Genomic DNA, 17,080 nt, shown 5'->3' with positions numbered 1-17,080 from the left:
TCATTTTTTTAGATCTTTAAGGTGGAAAGTGTAGCTGCCATTATGATGTGCACTCATGTTTTCTAATGACCGGAAGTCTTCAACTATACTAACTCTTTCAATGCTTGAAATCTGCGCTTATGGATGATATACCAGTTACTAAAGGTAATCTAATTAGTTACTATGGTCATCTACAAACCCCGTTTCCATATGAGTTGGGAAATTGTGTTAGATGTAAATATAAACGGAATACAATGATTTGCAAATCCTTTTCAACCCATATTCAGTTGAATATGCTACAAAGACAACATATTTGATGTTCAAACTCATAAACTTTATTTTTATTTTGCAAATAATAATTAACTTAGAATTGCATGGCTGCAACACGTGCCAAAGTAGTTGGGAAAGGGCATGTTCACCACTGTGTTACATGGCCTTTCCTTTTAACAACACTCAGTAAACGTTTGGGAACTGAGGAGACACATTTTTGAAGCTTCTCAGGTGGAATTCTTTCCCATTCTTGCTTGATGTACAGCTTAAGTTGTTCAACAGTCCGGGGGTCTCCGTTGTGCTATTTTAGGCTTCATAATGCGCCACACATTTTCAATGGGAGACAGGTCTGGACTGCAGGCGGCGCCAGTCTAGTTCCCGCACTCTTTTACTATGAAGCCACGTTGATGTAACACGTGGCTTGGCATTGTCTTGCTGAAATAAGCAGGGGCGTCCATGGTAACGTTGCTTGGATGGCAACATGAGTTGCTCCAAAACCTGTATGTAACCTTTCAGCATTAATGGCGCCTTCACAGATGTGTAAGTTACCCATGTCTTGGGCACTAATACACCCCCATACCATCACACATGCTGGCTTTTACACTTTGCGCCTATAACAATCCGGATGGTTCTTTTCCTCTTTGGTCCGGAGGACACGACGTCCACAGTTTCCAAAAACAATTTGAAATGTGGACTCGTCAGACCACAGAACACTTTTCCACTTTGTATCAGTCCATCTTAGATGAGCTCAGGCCCGGCGAAGCCGACGGCGTTTCTGGGTGTTGTTGATAAACGGTTTTCGCCTTGCATGGGAGAGTTTTAACTTGCACTTACAGATGTAGCGACCGACTGTAGTTACTGACAGTGGGTTTCTGAAGTGTTCCTGAGCCCATGTGGTGATATCCTTTACACACTGATGTCGCTTGTTGATGCAGTACAGCCTGAGGGATGGAAGGTCACGGGCTTAGCTGCTTACGTGCAGTGATTTCTCCAGATTCTCTGAAACCTTTGATGATATTACGGAGCGTAGATGGTGAAATTTCTAAATTCCTTGCAATAGCTGGTTGAGAAAGGTTTTTCTTAAACTGTTCAACAATTTGCTCACGCATTTGTTGACAAAGTGGTGACCCTCGCCCCATCCTTGTTTGTGAATGACTGAGCATTTCATGGAATCTACTTTTATACCCAATCATGGCACCCACCTGTTCCCAATGTGCCTGCACACCTGTGGGATGTTCCAAATAAGTGTTTGATGAGCATTCCTCAACTTTATCAGTATTTATTGCCACCTTTCCCAACTTCTTTGTCACGTGTTGCTGGCATCAAATTCTAAAGTTAACGATTATTTGCAAAACAAGACATCAAATATGTTGTCTTTTTATATTTACATCTAACACAATTTCCCAACTCATATGGAAACGGGGTTTGTGCGTCACAGCAGCTCAGACGAGGCACCAAGCAGTGTGGGCGGGAAGCGTTTCCACAGACGCGGAAAGGAGATTTTCACAACAAAGTTTAGGTGGGTTTATTTTGTACCCTTTGCGTTCATATTTCACTGTTTGTTGCATTTTTGTTGCGTTTCACTTGATTGCAAAATATGTGGATGGAAAGGGGGTGTGACGTTCTTATGTTGTCAATATTCAGTGTTTTATCCTTCATAGAAAAATGTCAAATTCCATTACGTTTTTAGCATTCAATCAGATATTATTGTGAGGTTTTGTATTAGTGTTCCTAAAAATAGATATACCGGCCCCCAGACACATTTTTGTCTCTAAATGTGGCCCCCGAGTCAAAATAATTGCCCAGGCCTGCTCTAAACCAAAGCCTGACTTGACGTCATGCCAAGAGCGAGCCTTTGTTTGCTACTACAAAGTACATTGTACTCAACAATTTCAGCATTAATACACACGGGGGATAGGGGGATAGGGTGGGAATCAAACAAAGGCCGTGAGCTTTTAAAAGAAAAGTAAAAGATGAGGTCTGAAAGTGGAACATTCCCCGTGACAAATCATTTCCACGACTTTTGTGTCAGGAAAGTATGATGTCACCCCCAGCTTGGATTTTCCAGAGAGGAGAAGTGGTTACCTTGCCGAAGGAGGCGGCGTTGGAGCTGAAGAAGCCACTGAAGCGGCTGGCGGCTCGGTTCTTCCAGCTGTCAGGACCGGCGCCGGGCAGGGAGCTGCTCATCTGGCCCAGGGCCTCCGGACTGGGAATGTTGGACTCCCCCAAAAACTCGGTCATGTTCTTCCTACGCCGGCCCTGACCCTGCCCAGAGACCACAACTGTTAGCCTCAATTTCTCAATAACTTGAAAACTGATACATCGCATGACCTCATTTTGAGTGTCTATATATTCATAACATTCATATTTCACATCTTTTTAAACACGTTTAAAAATATTCTATTCTAGAACCTTCTCGTAATATAACAAGTATTGTCCTGTGCTGTTTACTGTCACACAATTATGAGTTCATTCTGTTAATCTTACCTTAAGTTGTTTTTTATTTTCTAAATGTTATGATTTTATTTTGATAAATTATACATTTAGATTAATATTATGACTTAGGTCAGGGGTCGGCAACCCAAAATGTTGAAAGAGCCATATTGGACCAAAAATACAAAAACAAATCTGTCTGGAGCCGCAAAAAATTAAAAGCCAAATTACATACAGATAGTGTGTCATGACATATAAATTGAATTAAGAGGACTTAAAGGAAACTAAATGAGCTCAAATATAGCTACAAACGAGGCATAATGATGCAATATGTACATATAGCTAGCCTAATAGCATGTTAGCATCGATTAGCTTAGTCATGCAGTGACCAAATATGTCTGATTAGCACTCCACACAAGTCAATAACATCAACAAAACTCACCTTTCATGCACAACGTTAAAAGTTTGGTGGACAAAATGAGACAGAAAAAGAAGTGGCATAAAACACGTCCTAGAACGTCGGAGAAAGTTATACATTTAAACAAACTAAGGTGAGTTCAAGGACCGCCAAAATTAGTAGGACAAAACGGCGCTCGCCAAATACTCGAATCAGTGAAGCTGACAGTGTGCTTTATAACAATTAGGGAGGTTTGTGTCATGTTTGTCCTCGTACAGAAACCATATTAAAACAAAAAATATATTTTTTTCCTCTCATCTTTTTCCATTTTTCATACATTTTTTTAAAAAGCTCCAGAGAGCCACTAGGGCGACGCTAAAGAGCCGCATGCGGCTCTAGAGCCGCGGGTTGCCGACCCCTGGTCTATATAATCATAACATTCATATTTCACACATACATATTTTTAAACACGTTTAAAAATATTCTATTCTAGAACCTTCTCGTAATCTTACCTTAAGTTGTTGTTTTTTATTTTCTAAATGTTATGATTTTATTGTGATAAATTATACATTTAGATTAATATTATGACTTAAGTCATAATAATGTATTTTTTTCTCCAGATATGCCAAATATCGTATTTTTTCTCTCTCTTGACAATAAACTTTCGCAATATATATATAATCAATATTGCAAAAAAAAATGTTTATCAGTTTGAACATCAAATATGTTGTCTTTGTAGCATATTCAACTGAATATGGGTTGAAAATTATTTGCAAATCATTGTATTCCGTTTATATTTACATCTAACACAATTTCCCAACTCATATGGAAACGGGGTTTGTATATATATATATATACATACATATATATATACATACATACATACATACATATATATATATATATATATATATATATATATATATATATATATATACATATTTATATATATATATACATATATACATACATATATATATACATACATACATATATATACATACATACATATATATACATACATACATACATATATACATACATACATACATACATATATACATACATATATACACACATATATATATACATATACTGTATATACATACATACATATATACATACATACATATACATACATATATATACATACATACATATACATGCATATATACATACATACATACATATATATACAGTATATCATACATACATATATATATACATACATACATACATATACATACATACATATATATACAGTATATCATACATACATATATATATACATACATACATATATATACAAACATACATATATACATATATATACATACATACATATATACATATATATACATACATATATACATATATATACATACATATATACATACATACATATATACATATATATATATACAAACATACATACATATATACATACATATATACATACATATATATACATACATATATATATATATATACACATATATATAAATATATACACATATATATATATATAAACACATATACACACATATATATATATGTATATATACATATACACACATATATATATACATACACATATATACACATTATATATATATATATATATATACATATATATGTATGTGTATGTATATATATATGTATATATATATATATATATAATTTCCATTTCGACTTCTAATATTCTTTTTACGCATTAAATTAAAATATAAAACAATCATTGTCCCGTATGACTTTATTCTGATGAATAATAGATTTTTTATCTTAATATTGTGACTTTATTTTTCCCCAAATACGCCCTTATCTTCATTTTTTTCTCTCTTAACATGACAAGTTTTTTGTCATCCATTTTTGACTTAATTGTGTAAAATGACAGCTCAATTATCATAAACTTCTAAATTATTGTCCTGTACAGTTTACTTTTATGAAAATATGAGTTCCTTCTCTTCATGTTATGTCTCAATTTTTATTCGAATATGATATTTTTTTTAAATAAATATTCTGTTTGTATTTTGATAAATTATACATTTCTATCTCAATATTATGACTTTAGTCATAATATTGTATATTTTTTCTCCAAATATATATATATATATATATTTTTCTCACTGCACAATACAATGTTTTTTCTCACTGTCAATATGGACTTATTTATGTAGAATTACAGCTAAATGACAAAGTTTAAAATGTACTCAGTTATACTTGCAATATTACTTTCTGTTCTGTAAATATCTTTGTTTTATTGCTCATATAACTTTTAAAAAATCTGCTTTATTCTAGTAAACATTGCAGTAACCCTCATTATGTTATTTACACATATATACATATCAATATATATAAATACCCTTTTATTAAATTTTTTAACATTACAACAACTTTTTTGTCATCTAATCTTGACTTAAAAGTTGCAAAAGTACAGCTAAGTTATCATAAACTTGTAAAAGTAATGATTTAATATTGCAATAAAAAAATTTTTTTTTTATTGCTCAACATGGAGTGCGATGAAGAGTGAAAATGAAAGCGGGGACGTGGTCATGCTTGGGGGGAAACAAAAATTTCCAGATGGATGAAAAAGGAAAGAGACACAAACAGGAAGTGATGAGGGGACTTTGGCGTTAAAGAGATGACATCAGCAGACACAAACAGGAGAAGGAAGGACGGACACTTCCTGGCACCCGACGCTCATTACATCACAAGGCATCGCTGACCTTTGACCCCCCGTCCCTCACTATTGTTACCCTGTCAGCATGACCCCCCCCCCCCAACACCCCCCCACCCTCCCAACTTGACTTTACGAGCAAGCCGCAAAAACAAACAAGAGGCGGCCGTCGGGGGACACAAGACCAGGAGCATTCCAGAACACGGCGACAATACCTCACACATTCCTGTCGGACACAAACGTGTTTGTGCGCCAGCGCGATTGCTCAAGGGTGCAGGTCAGACGCGGCGTGGAAAAAAAATGAGGTTTGAAGACAAATGACGCACACGCTCTGACTCTCCCGAGACAAAAACCTCTCACCAGCCTTCACCTTTCAGCAGAATAATAATAATAATAATAGATTTTATTTGTAAAAAGCACTTTATATTGAGTAAACAACCTCAAAGTGCTGCAGTGCATTAAAAAAAATAAAATAAAAAGATAATAAAGAAATCAATAAAAATAATAACTAGAACAGCCAAATAGCTATAACTTGTAAGCATATATCTAAAAAAAATGCTTTTTTTAAAAGAAATAAATAAAAATAATAACTAGAACAGCCAAATAGCTATAACTTGTAAGCATATATCTAAAAAAAAAAATGTTTTTTTTTTTTTTTTTTTTTTTAAAAAGAAGGGTTTTTAAGCCTTTTTTAAAAGCATCCACAGTCTGTGGTGCCCTCAGGTGGTCAGGGAGAGCGTTCCACAGACTGGGAGCGGCGGAGCAGAAAGCCCGGTCTCCCATTGTTCGTAGCTTTGTCCTCGGAGGTTTAGAGTAGTCAGTGTACAGCTTTGTACAGCAGGAAAGATGTACCATCCAAAAATGAGCGGACACCACAAGCATTATTGTCTAAATATCTGCTACACAAGTGAGTACAAGATCATTGTGTATGGTCTATGGTCAGGCATGCTAGTGCTCGCGTGCATGAGTGCTGGGGGAACTGTGGTTCACAAAAGGAGTTAACGTACGGTATACCGGTACTAGTGTAGTATCCCGGTGCTAATGAATCAAAAACAGTACTATACTCTGTTTGAAAAATAATCGGTTTGCCAAATTTATTTATTTTATTTTTTTTACAGGCATGACGGCGCGGGTTTTACGAGCAGAGGAGCATGTTCGGCAGCGCACACACACACAGTACTTACAAGCAGACAAACGGACGCATTTTGGCGTAAAAAATTAAAAGATAAAGGTGAAGTTATAACACTGAAACACCCTCAGGAAGAGGTGCTTTAAGACATGACTAGACATCACTAATCCTTGTCTCCATGGCAACAAATAAAGTACATTTTTTAAGTATCATTATCACTGGAGGACGAGGAATAGGGTTAGAATTACCATACAGTACATACACGTACACATTTACACACATATTCATACGCAGTTAAATACACATTCATACACATACATACACACAAGTACATACACATTCATATGTAGTTAAATACACATTCATACACACTTTTTTTTCCGTAACTTGAGTTGATTTATTTTGGAAAACCTTGTTACATTGTTTAATGCATCCAGCGGGGCATCACAACAAAATTAGGCATAATAATGTGTTCATTCCACCACTGTATATATCGGTATCGGTTGATATCGGAATCGGTAATTAAGAGTTGGACAATTTCGAATATCGGCAAAAAAGCCATTATCGGACATCTCTAGTCTCATTACACATACACATTTACACACATATTCATACGCAGTTAAATACACATTCATACACATATACTGTACCTACACATACATACACATTAATTACATACACATTTACATACACATACACATTTACACACACATTCATACACACTTAAATACACATTTACACACATATTCATACACAGTTAATGTCATGACTTGGTCCTGGGTGTTTGCTTTTCCGGAATGCAACGGAAAGTTGGCTCGGGCGAGACGGGACTGTAAATACATGATTTATTTAAAATATCAAAATAAAGTACAAACGAAAAGCGCGCACAGTGGCGGAGAACAAACTATGAAACCAAAAGACTATAGCATTAATAAACAAAACTTACTTGGCATGGACTAAAAGGAGCAGCATGAACGATGGACATGAAATCAAGTGTCAGAAATGTGCCGAGCATAATTGTGGGATGTCACCAGACAGACAAACTGAAAAACAATGAACTTAAATACTACAGACATGATTAACGAAAACAGGTGCGTGACTCAAAACGTGAAACAGGTGCGTGACGTGACAGGTGAAAACTAATGGGTTGCTATGGTGACAAACAAGAGTGCACAATGAGTCCAAACGTGGAACAGGTGAAACTAATGGGTAATCATGGAAACAAGACAAGGGAGTGAAAAGCCAGAAACTAAAGAGTCCAATAACTAAACAAAACATGACTAAAACAAAACATGATTACACAGACATGACAGTTAAATACACATTCATACACATATACCTACACATTATTACATACACATACACATGTACACACACATTCATACACACTAAAATATACATTTACACACACATTCATACGCACTTAAAATACACATTCATACACATTTACATACACATACACATTGACACACACATTCATACGCAGTTAAATACATACACATTTACATATGCACTTAAATACACATTCATACACATTTACATACACATTCAGACAATGTCGGTCAATTTATATAAACAAAACATCTTAACTTGTGTTCTTGCTGACAAAGTAAATTAATGTAATATTTAATTAAATGTAATCTCATTAATAATTGATTAATGGTATTTTTTTCCAATACACCTAGCGTCTATAAAAAAAACAGCTGCACTTTTGACACTATTATACAGACATTTTGATGTTGGGATGTATTCTGCAAGCATTCTTTAAACACGACAATGTGGGGAAAATCATTGAAAAAGTGCTGCAAAACAAACAAAAAGTGCCTCAAAAAAACCTATTCAGTGTCTGAAGAAGATTTGTTTTCCCAAGTTTCTTCAGCTCAACACAACAAATACAAGTTTGTTTTCTAAATGTACTAAATTACTCTAGTTTGACTTGCAACACATTAGACAAAACAACATGTCTTTGTAGTCTTTTTGAAGTGATCAACAACAGCAAATGTACATCCGCGCTATCCAAAGTACGGCTTGTGGGTCATTTGTGGCCCTCAACTAATCTTAAAAAACCCACAATTAAACAGGAACATTAAAAAACAAACAATAGTAAAAGTAGAAATACTAAATACATGAAAAATTCTACATGTTGTCATCAATGTATTAGTATGAATATTTTAAGTTCAAAACAACAAAATGTCTTCCGAATCTTTTGATGTGTTCCTATTCCAGGGACCAGGTTTGGACGGCCCTGACTCGCACTATTTTAGTCTGACCCAGTCGGGAAAACGCTGGCTCAGGAGAATTATTAGCGAAAGATCAATTGAAGTTGGACTATTGCTTTGGTTCAAAGTAAAAAAAACTGACACAAAGCTTGAAAGATAAAGACGTCAAGTCCTGCACACTCACCATTGAAGGCAGGGACATGTCAAAGCTGGCAAAAACCATCCTGATCAAAGGCGATCATGAGTCGCAGCTCTTGTTTTTACACTCAGTCCTGGATCCTAAGAGCAGGTCTGAACACTGCCTAGTCCTGAGTGGCCAAAAGGGGTCCGCGGTGGTCCCTAAGAGGAGTTTCTTGTTGACCAGGCACGGCTTAAGCGTGACCTGCAGACTTCACCGGCGTGAAGTCATAGCAACCAGGAGGATCCTGCCTCATTGTGTTGGCCAGGAAGGAGGAGGCGGGACGGCAGGTCATTTGAATATTTGGGGGCGGGGTCAAGGCGACAGCTTGAATAAACAACTGATTGTAAGATGACAAAAATAACTAAAAAAAAAATATACTGTACACTAATATTATTCATGTTAATTATTTATATATGTTTGTTTTTTTTAATTTGAGCTACTCTTTAATTATTATTGTAATTTTAAACAATTCTTATTACTGTACTATTATTGCAAAAGATAGTGTTTTATAAAATTATTTAAAGTACTGAAAATTAACTATTAGTAATGTTATTATAGTGGTTGTTCTTACGATATTATATGGTAATATTATGATTACTAGTAAAAAAAAAAAACAGCATACATATTTATCATTAAAATAAATTATTCAATAAAATAAAAAAACATGATATTTTTTGGAAATACTGGGTACAAAAGAAAAAGCCAAACATTGTACAACTAAAAAAAACAACATTATTTTTTTGAATACTAATAATAATAATATATAGATATACATAGTACTCAAAGACACTTTACAGCATACAAAATAAAAATATAAAACAGTTCAAAGTAATAATATAAAATACAGGAAATATAAAAGCAGTACATTGTAAAATACATAATAATACTGGACATTTACAAGACAGGACATTACAGGACACAGAACACTAATCGCTGGTTAAAAGCAGATCTGAAAAAAACCTACAAAAAAAAAAAAAAAAAACTTTAATATTTTTACATGAAGGTCAAAAATATATTTTTTTATAAAGAACAAAAAAAAATTGATGTGAAGTACTGACAATTGATTATTATTATTGTTACTATAGTTATTGTTTTTGCTATTATATATTAATGTTAGAATTATTATTCCAAAAAAACCATACATATTTATCATTAAAATTAATTATTTAAAAAAAATACCATATCTTGGTTTTTTACAGGGTACAAAATAAATGACAAAATATTATATAGATCTAAAAATAGTTTTTTTTTATAAAGAACAAAAACCCTTTTTTTTTTTTTTTAAATTGATGTAAAGTATGGAAAATTGATTATTATTATTTTTACTATAGTTATTGTTTTTGTTATTATATATTGACGTTACAATTATTACCCCCCCCCCCTCCAAAAAAATACATATTTATCATTAAAATAAATTATTAAAAAAAAGACCATATCTTAGTTTTTTACAGGGTACAAAATAAATGACAAAATATTATATAGATCTAAAAATAGTTGTTTTTATAAAGAACAAAAAAAAACCTCTTTTTTTTTTTTAAATTGATGTAAAGTACTGAAAATGTATTATTACTATTGTTACTATAGTTATTGTTTTTGTTATTATATATTAATGTTAGAATTATTATTCCAAATAAAACATACATATTTATCATTAAAATAAATTATTTAAAAAAAGACCATATCTTAGTTTTTTACAGGGTACAAAATAAATGACTAAATATTATATAGATCTAAAAATAGTTTTTTTTTTATAAAGAACAAAAAAACCTTTTTTTTTTTAAATTGATGCAAAGTACTGAAAATTGATTATTATTATTATTACTATAGTTATTGTTTTTGCTATTATATATTGATGTTAGATTATTCCAAAAAAAACATACATATTTATCATTAAAATAAATTATTAAAAAAAAGACCATATCTTAGTTTTTTATAGGGTACAAAATAAATGACAAAATATTATATAGATATAAAAATAGTTTTTTTTTATAAAGAACAAAAAACCCTTTATTTTTATTTTTATTGATGTAATGTACTGAAAATTGGTTATTATTATTGTTACTATAGTTATTGTTTTTGCTATTATATATTGATGTTAGAAATATTATTCCAAAAAAAACCATATATATTTATCATTCAAATAAATTATAAAAAAAAAAGATCATATCTTAGTTTTTTATAGGGTACAAAATAAATGACAAAATATTATATAGATTAAAAAATAGTTGTTTTTTTAATTGATGTAATGTACTGAAAATTGATTATTATTATTGTTACTAAAGTTATTGTTTTTGCTATTATATATTGATGTTAGAATGATTATTCCAAAAAAAAACATACATATTTATCATTAAAATAAATTATTAAAAAAAAGACCATATCTTAGTTTTTTATAGGGTACAAAATAAATGACAAAATATTATATGGATCTAAAAAAATTTTTTTTTTTTTTTTTAATGTAAAGTACTGAAAATTGATTATTATTATTGTTACTATAGTTATTGTTTTTGCTATTATATATTGATGTTAGAAAAATGATTCCAAAAAAAACATATATATTTATCATTATAATAAATGATAAAACAATGATCATATCTAAGTTTTTAGAAATACAGGGTACAAAATAAATGACAAAATATTATATAGATATAAAAAAAAACAACCTACAAATATTCAAATAATATTTTTTAAATAAAGGCTAACCATTTTTTTCAAAAACATGTTGAAAAAAAAAAATACACCTGAAGTCAATATTTGAGCTAATCTGTTAAAAAACAACACACATTTACTGCATAATGGAATTTTAACATACAGCAAGTAACTTCTCGTATGAAAATAATGAAAGTTTACAAAATGACTTTGTCTGTACACTTGATCATGTTTTACGAGTGTGTGTTTACATATGTAAACAATCTATTCCGTCACCATGGAAGGCAGTTGGAGCTGGTGGCCACAAAGCCTCCTTTTTTAGGGAAGCCCGGAGTTAACTCCCAGGTTAATGATATCAAACCTTATCTTAACCACCGTGTGCGGCGGTAACCTTGGCCGGGCGGGAAAAGGGAGAATCTTCGGGTGTGACAGGACTGTATGGAAATACTCCCTCCCCCCACAGCTCCTGATAACAGCAGGTCTCAATCAGGCCCGTTGATTAACGATGAAAAACCGCAAGCTTCGACACGCGCACACGAGCGCAGGCACACACACACGATGTGGACTCAAAACCTGTTAGACCAGATCATTTGGACCAATGTGGTTTCAGACTGGATGGACTGCAGCGTGTAAACGCGACTAAGACTCACTTTGGACGACGACAGTAAGAACATCCAACTAGGGTTGTCCCGATACCAATATTTTGGTGCCGGAACCTAAATGTATTTCGATACTTTGATGAACAATTTCCCTTGTGGATCATTAAAGTCTAAGTCTAAGATAACCATAAAACAGGAAATTTAACTAATTACAGCATAACTGTACAAAAGTTGTACCTGGGTTAACCTTGATACCAATATTTTGGTACCGGTATCAGTACCAAAATGTATTTAGATTATTTTCTAAATAAAGGGGACCACAAAAAATGGCATTATTGGCTTTATTTTAACAAAAAAATCTTAAGGTACATGAAACATATGTTTATTATTGTAATTTAGTCCTTAAATAAAATAGTAAACATACTAGATAACTTGTCTTTTAGTAGTAAGTAAACAAACAAAGACTCCTAATTAGTCTGCTGACATATGCAGTAACATATTGTGTCATTTATACACCTATTATTTTGTCAACATTATAAAGGACAAACTGTAAAAAATGGATTATTAATTGACTTGTTCATTTACTGTTAATATCTGCTTACTTTCCGTTTCAACATGTTCTATCTACACTTCTGTTAAAATGTAATAATCCCTTATTCTTCTCTTCTTTGATACTTTACATTAGTTTTGGATGATACCACAAATTTAGGTATCGAGCCGATACCAAGTAGTTACAGGATCATACATTGGTCATATTCAAAGTCCTCATGTGTCCAGGGATGTATTTACTGACTTTATAAACGTAATATAAATTCAAAAAATATATTTTTGACGATAAGAAATATCAATGACATCATAGTAGTATCGACTAGATACGCTATTGTACTTGGTATCATTACCGTGGATGCCAGGTGTAGATCCACCCATGGCGTTTGTTTACATTGTGAAGCATAACCAAGCATGCATCAATATAGCTCTTGTCTCAAAGTAGGTGTACTGTCACCACCTGTCACATCACACCCTGACTTATTTTGAGTTTTTTGCTGTTTGTCTTGCGCTGTTTTTTGGCTTTTTCTCTTTTTTTGGTATTTTCCTGTAGCAGTTTCATGTCTTCTTTTGAGTGATATTTCTACTTTGTTTCAGCAATCAAGAATATTTCAGTGGTTTTTATTCTTCTTTGTGGGAACATTGTTGATTGTCATGTCATGTTGGGATGTACATTGTGGACGCAGTCTTTGCTCCGCAGTAAGTCTTTGCTGTCGTCCAGCATTCTGTTTTTGTTTACTTTGTAGCCAGTTCAGTTTTAGTTTCGTTCTGCATAGCCTTCCCTAAGCTTCAATGCCTTTTCTTAGGGACACTCACCTTTTGTTTATTTTTGGTTCAAGCATTAGATGCCTTTTTACCTGCACCCTGCCTCCCGCTGTTTCTGACATCTACAAAGCAATTAGCTACCTGCTGCCATTCTAAAAAAAACATATTTGTAAATTATGATAATATACACACAATTGTCTCATTTAGAGATGTCCGATAATATGGGACTGCCGATATTATCGGCCGATAAATGCTTTAAAATGTAATATTAGAAATTATCGGTATCGGTTTCAAAATTATCGGTATCGGTTTCAAAAAGTAAAATGTATGACTTTTTAAAACGCCGCTGTGTACACTGCCTTTGCGTGCCGGCCCAGTCACATAATATCTACGGCTTATCACACACACACAAGTGAATGCAATGCATACTTGGTCAACAGCCATACAGGTCACACTGAGGGTGGGCCGTATAAACAACTTTAACACTGTTACAAATATGCGCCACACTGTAAACCCACATCAAACAAGAATGACAAAACACATTTCGGGAGAACATCCGTACCGTAACACAACATAAACACAACAGAACAAATACCCAGAACCCCTTGCAGCACTAACTCTTCCGGGACGCTACCGGTTGATATCGGTATCGGTAATTAAGAGTTGGACAACATCGGAATATCGGATATCGGCAGAAAAGCCATTATCGGACATCTCTAGTCTCATTAATAATGAAAATAATAATAATTTGTAGAGATGTCCGATAATATCGGCCGATAAATGCTTTAAAATGCAATATCGGAAATTATCGGTATCGTTTTTTTTTTTATTATCGGTATCGGTTTTTAAATTTTATTTTATTTTTTTCATATTAAAAAATATAACACAAGATACACTTACAATTAGTGCACCAACCCAAAAAACCTCCCTCCCCCATTTACACTCATTCACACAAAAGGGTTGTTTCTTTCTGTTATTAATATTCTGGTAGGTTCCTACATTATATATCAATATATATCAATACAGTCTGCAAGGGATACAGTCCGTAAGCACACATGATTGTGCGTGCTGCTGGTCCACTAATAGTACTAACCTTTAACACTTAATTTTACTCATTTTCATTCATTACTAGTTTCTATGTAACTGTTTTTATATTGTTTTACTTTCTTTTTTATTCAAGAAAATGTTTTTAATTTATTATTATTATTTTTTTTAAAAAGGACCTTATCTTCACCATAGCTGGTTGTCCAAATTAGGCATAATAATGTGTTAATTCCACGACTGTATGTATCGGTATCGGTTGATATCGGTATCGGTAATTAAGAGTTGGACAATATCGGAATATCGGCAAAAAAGCCATTATCTAACATCTCTAGTCTCATTAATAATGAAAATAATAATAATTTGTAGAGATGTCCAATAATATCGGCCAATAAATGCTTTAAAATGCAATATCGGAAATTATCGGTATCGGTTTTTTATTATTATCAGTATCGGTTTTTAAATTTTATTTATTTATTTATTTTTTTCATATTAAATCAACATAAAAAACACAAGATACACTTACAATTAGTGCACCAACCCAAAAAACCTCCCTCCCCCATTTACACTCATTCACACAAAAGGGTTGTTTGTTTCTTTTATTAATATTCTGGTAGGTTCCTACATTATATATCATCCATCCATCCATCCATCTTCTTCCGCTTATCCGAGGTCGGGTCGCGGGGGCAGCAGCCTAAGCAGGGAAGCCCAGACTTCCCTCTCCCCAGCCACTTCGTCCAGCTCTTCCTGTGGGACCCCGAGGCGTTCCCAGGCCAGCCGGGAGACATAGTCTTCCCAACGTGTCCTGGGTCTTCCCCGTGGCCTCCTACCGGTCGGACGTGCCCTAAACACCTCCCTAGGGAGGCGTTCGGGTGGCATCCTGACCAGATGCCCGAACCACCTCATCTGGCTCCTCTCCATGTGGAGGAGCAGCGGCTTTACTTTGAGCTCCCCCCGGATGGCAGAGCTTCTCACCCTATCTCTAAGGGAGAGCCCCGCCACCCGGCGGAGGAAACTCATTTCGGCCGCTTGTACCCGTGATCTTGTCCTTTCGGTCATAACCCAAAGCTCATGACCATAGGTGAGGATGGGAACGTAGATCGACCGGTAAATCGAGAGCTTTGCCTTCCGGCTCAGCTCCTTCTTCACCACAACGGATCGATACAGCGTCCGCATTACTGAAGACGCCGCACCGATCCGCCTGTCGATCTCACCATCCACTCTTCCCTCACTCGTGAACAAGACTCCGAGGTACTTGAACTCCTCCACTTGGGGCAAGATCTCCTCCCCAACCCGGAGATGGCACTCCACCCTTTTCCGAGCGAGAACCATGGACTCGGACTTGGAGGTGCTGATTCTCATCAAAGTCGCTTCACACTCGGCTGCGAACCGATCCAGTGAGAGCTGAAGATCCTGGCCAGATGAAGCCATCAGGACCACATCATCTGCAAAAAGCAGAGACCTAATCCTGCAGCCACCAAACCAGATCCCCTCAACGCCTTGACTGCGCCTAGAAATTCTGTCCATAAAAGTTATGAACAGAATCGGTGACAAAGGGCAGCCTTGGCGGAGTCCAACCCTCACTGGAAACGTGTCCGACTTACTGCCGGCAATGCGGACCAAGCTCTGGCACTGAGCATACAGGGAGCGGACTGCCACAATCAGATGGTCCGATACCCCATACTCTCTGAGCACTCCCCACAGGACTTCCCGAGGGACACGGTCGAATGCCTTCTCCAAGTCCACAAAGCACATGTAGACTGGTTGGGCAAACTCCCATGCACCCTCAAGGACCCTGCCGAGAGTATAGAGCTGGTCCACAGTTCCACGACATTATATATCAATATATATCAATACAGTCTGCAAGGGATACAGTCCGTAAGCACACATGATTGTGCGTGCTGCTGGTCCACTAATAGTACTAACCTCTAACAGTTAATTTTACTCATTTTCATTAATTACTAGTTTCTATGTAACTGTTTTTATATTGTTTTACTTTCTTTTTTATTCAATTAATTTATTAATCTTATTTTATTTTATTATTTTTAAGAAAAAGGACCTTATCTTCACCATACCTGGTTGTCCAAATCAGGCATAATAATGTGTTAATTCCACGACTGTATATATCAGTATCGGTTGATATCGGTATCGGTAATTAAGAGTTGGACAATATCGGAATATCGGCAAAAAAGCCA

At 34.5% G+C, this 17,080-nt stretch overlaps 1 protein-coding gene across 3 annotated transcripts in view; it reads right to left on the bottom strand.

Moving 5' to 3' along the window:
* Nucleotides 1-17,080, bottom strand: part of plekhg5b (pleckstrin homology domain containing, family G (with RhoGef domain) member 5b) — a 209,339-nt gene that overhangs the window by 44,209 nt on the left and 148,050 nt on the right. For all 3 annotated transcript variants that reach the window (XM_061925156.2, XM_061925166.1, XM_061925174.2), the window contains one exon: nucleotides 2,335-2,514. In XM_061925156.2, coding sequence (XP_061781140.1) covers nucleotides 2,335-2,514 — 180 coding nt within the window. The remainder of the gene's footprint in view (nucleotides 1-2,334; nucleotides 2,515-17,080) is intronic.

This window comes from Nerophis lumbriciformis, linkage group LG01, assembly GCF_033978685.3.
Source record: "Nerophis lumbriciformis linkage group LG01, RoL_Nlum_v2.1, whole genome shotgun sequence".
In the NCBI taxonomy this organism is placed as follows: Eukaryota; Metazoa; Chordata; class Actinopteri; order Syngnathiformes; family Syngnathidae; genus Nerophis; species Nerophis lumbriciformis.
This window is presented reverse-complemented; position numbering and strand designations above follow the sequence as displayed.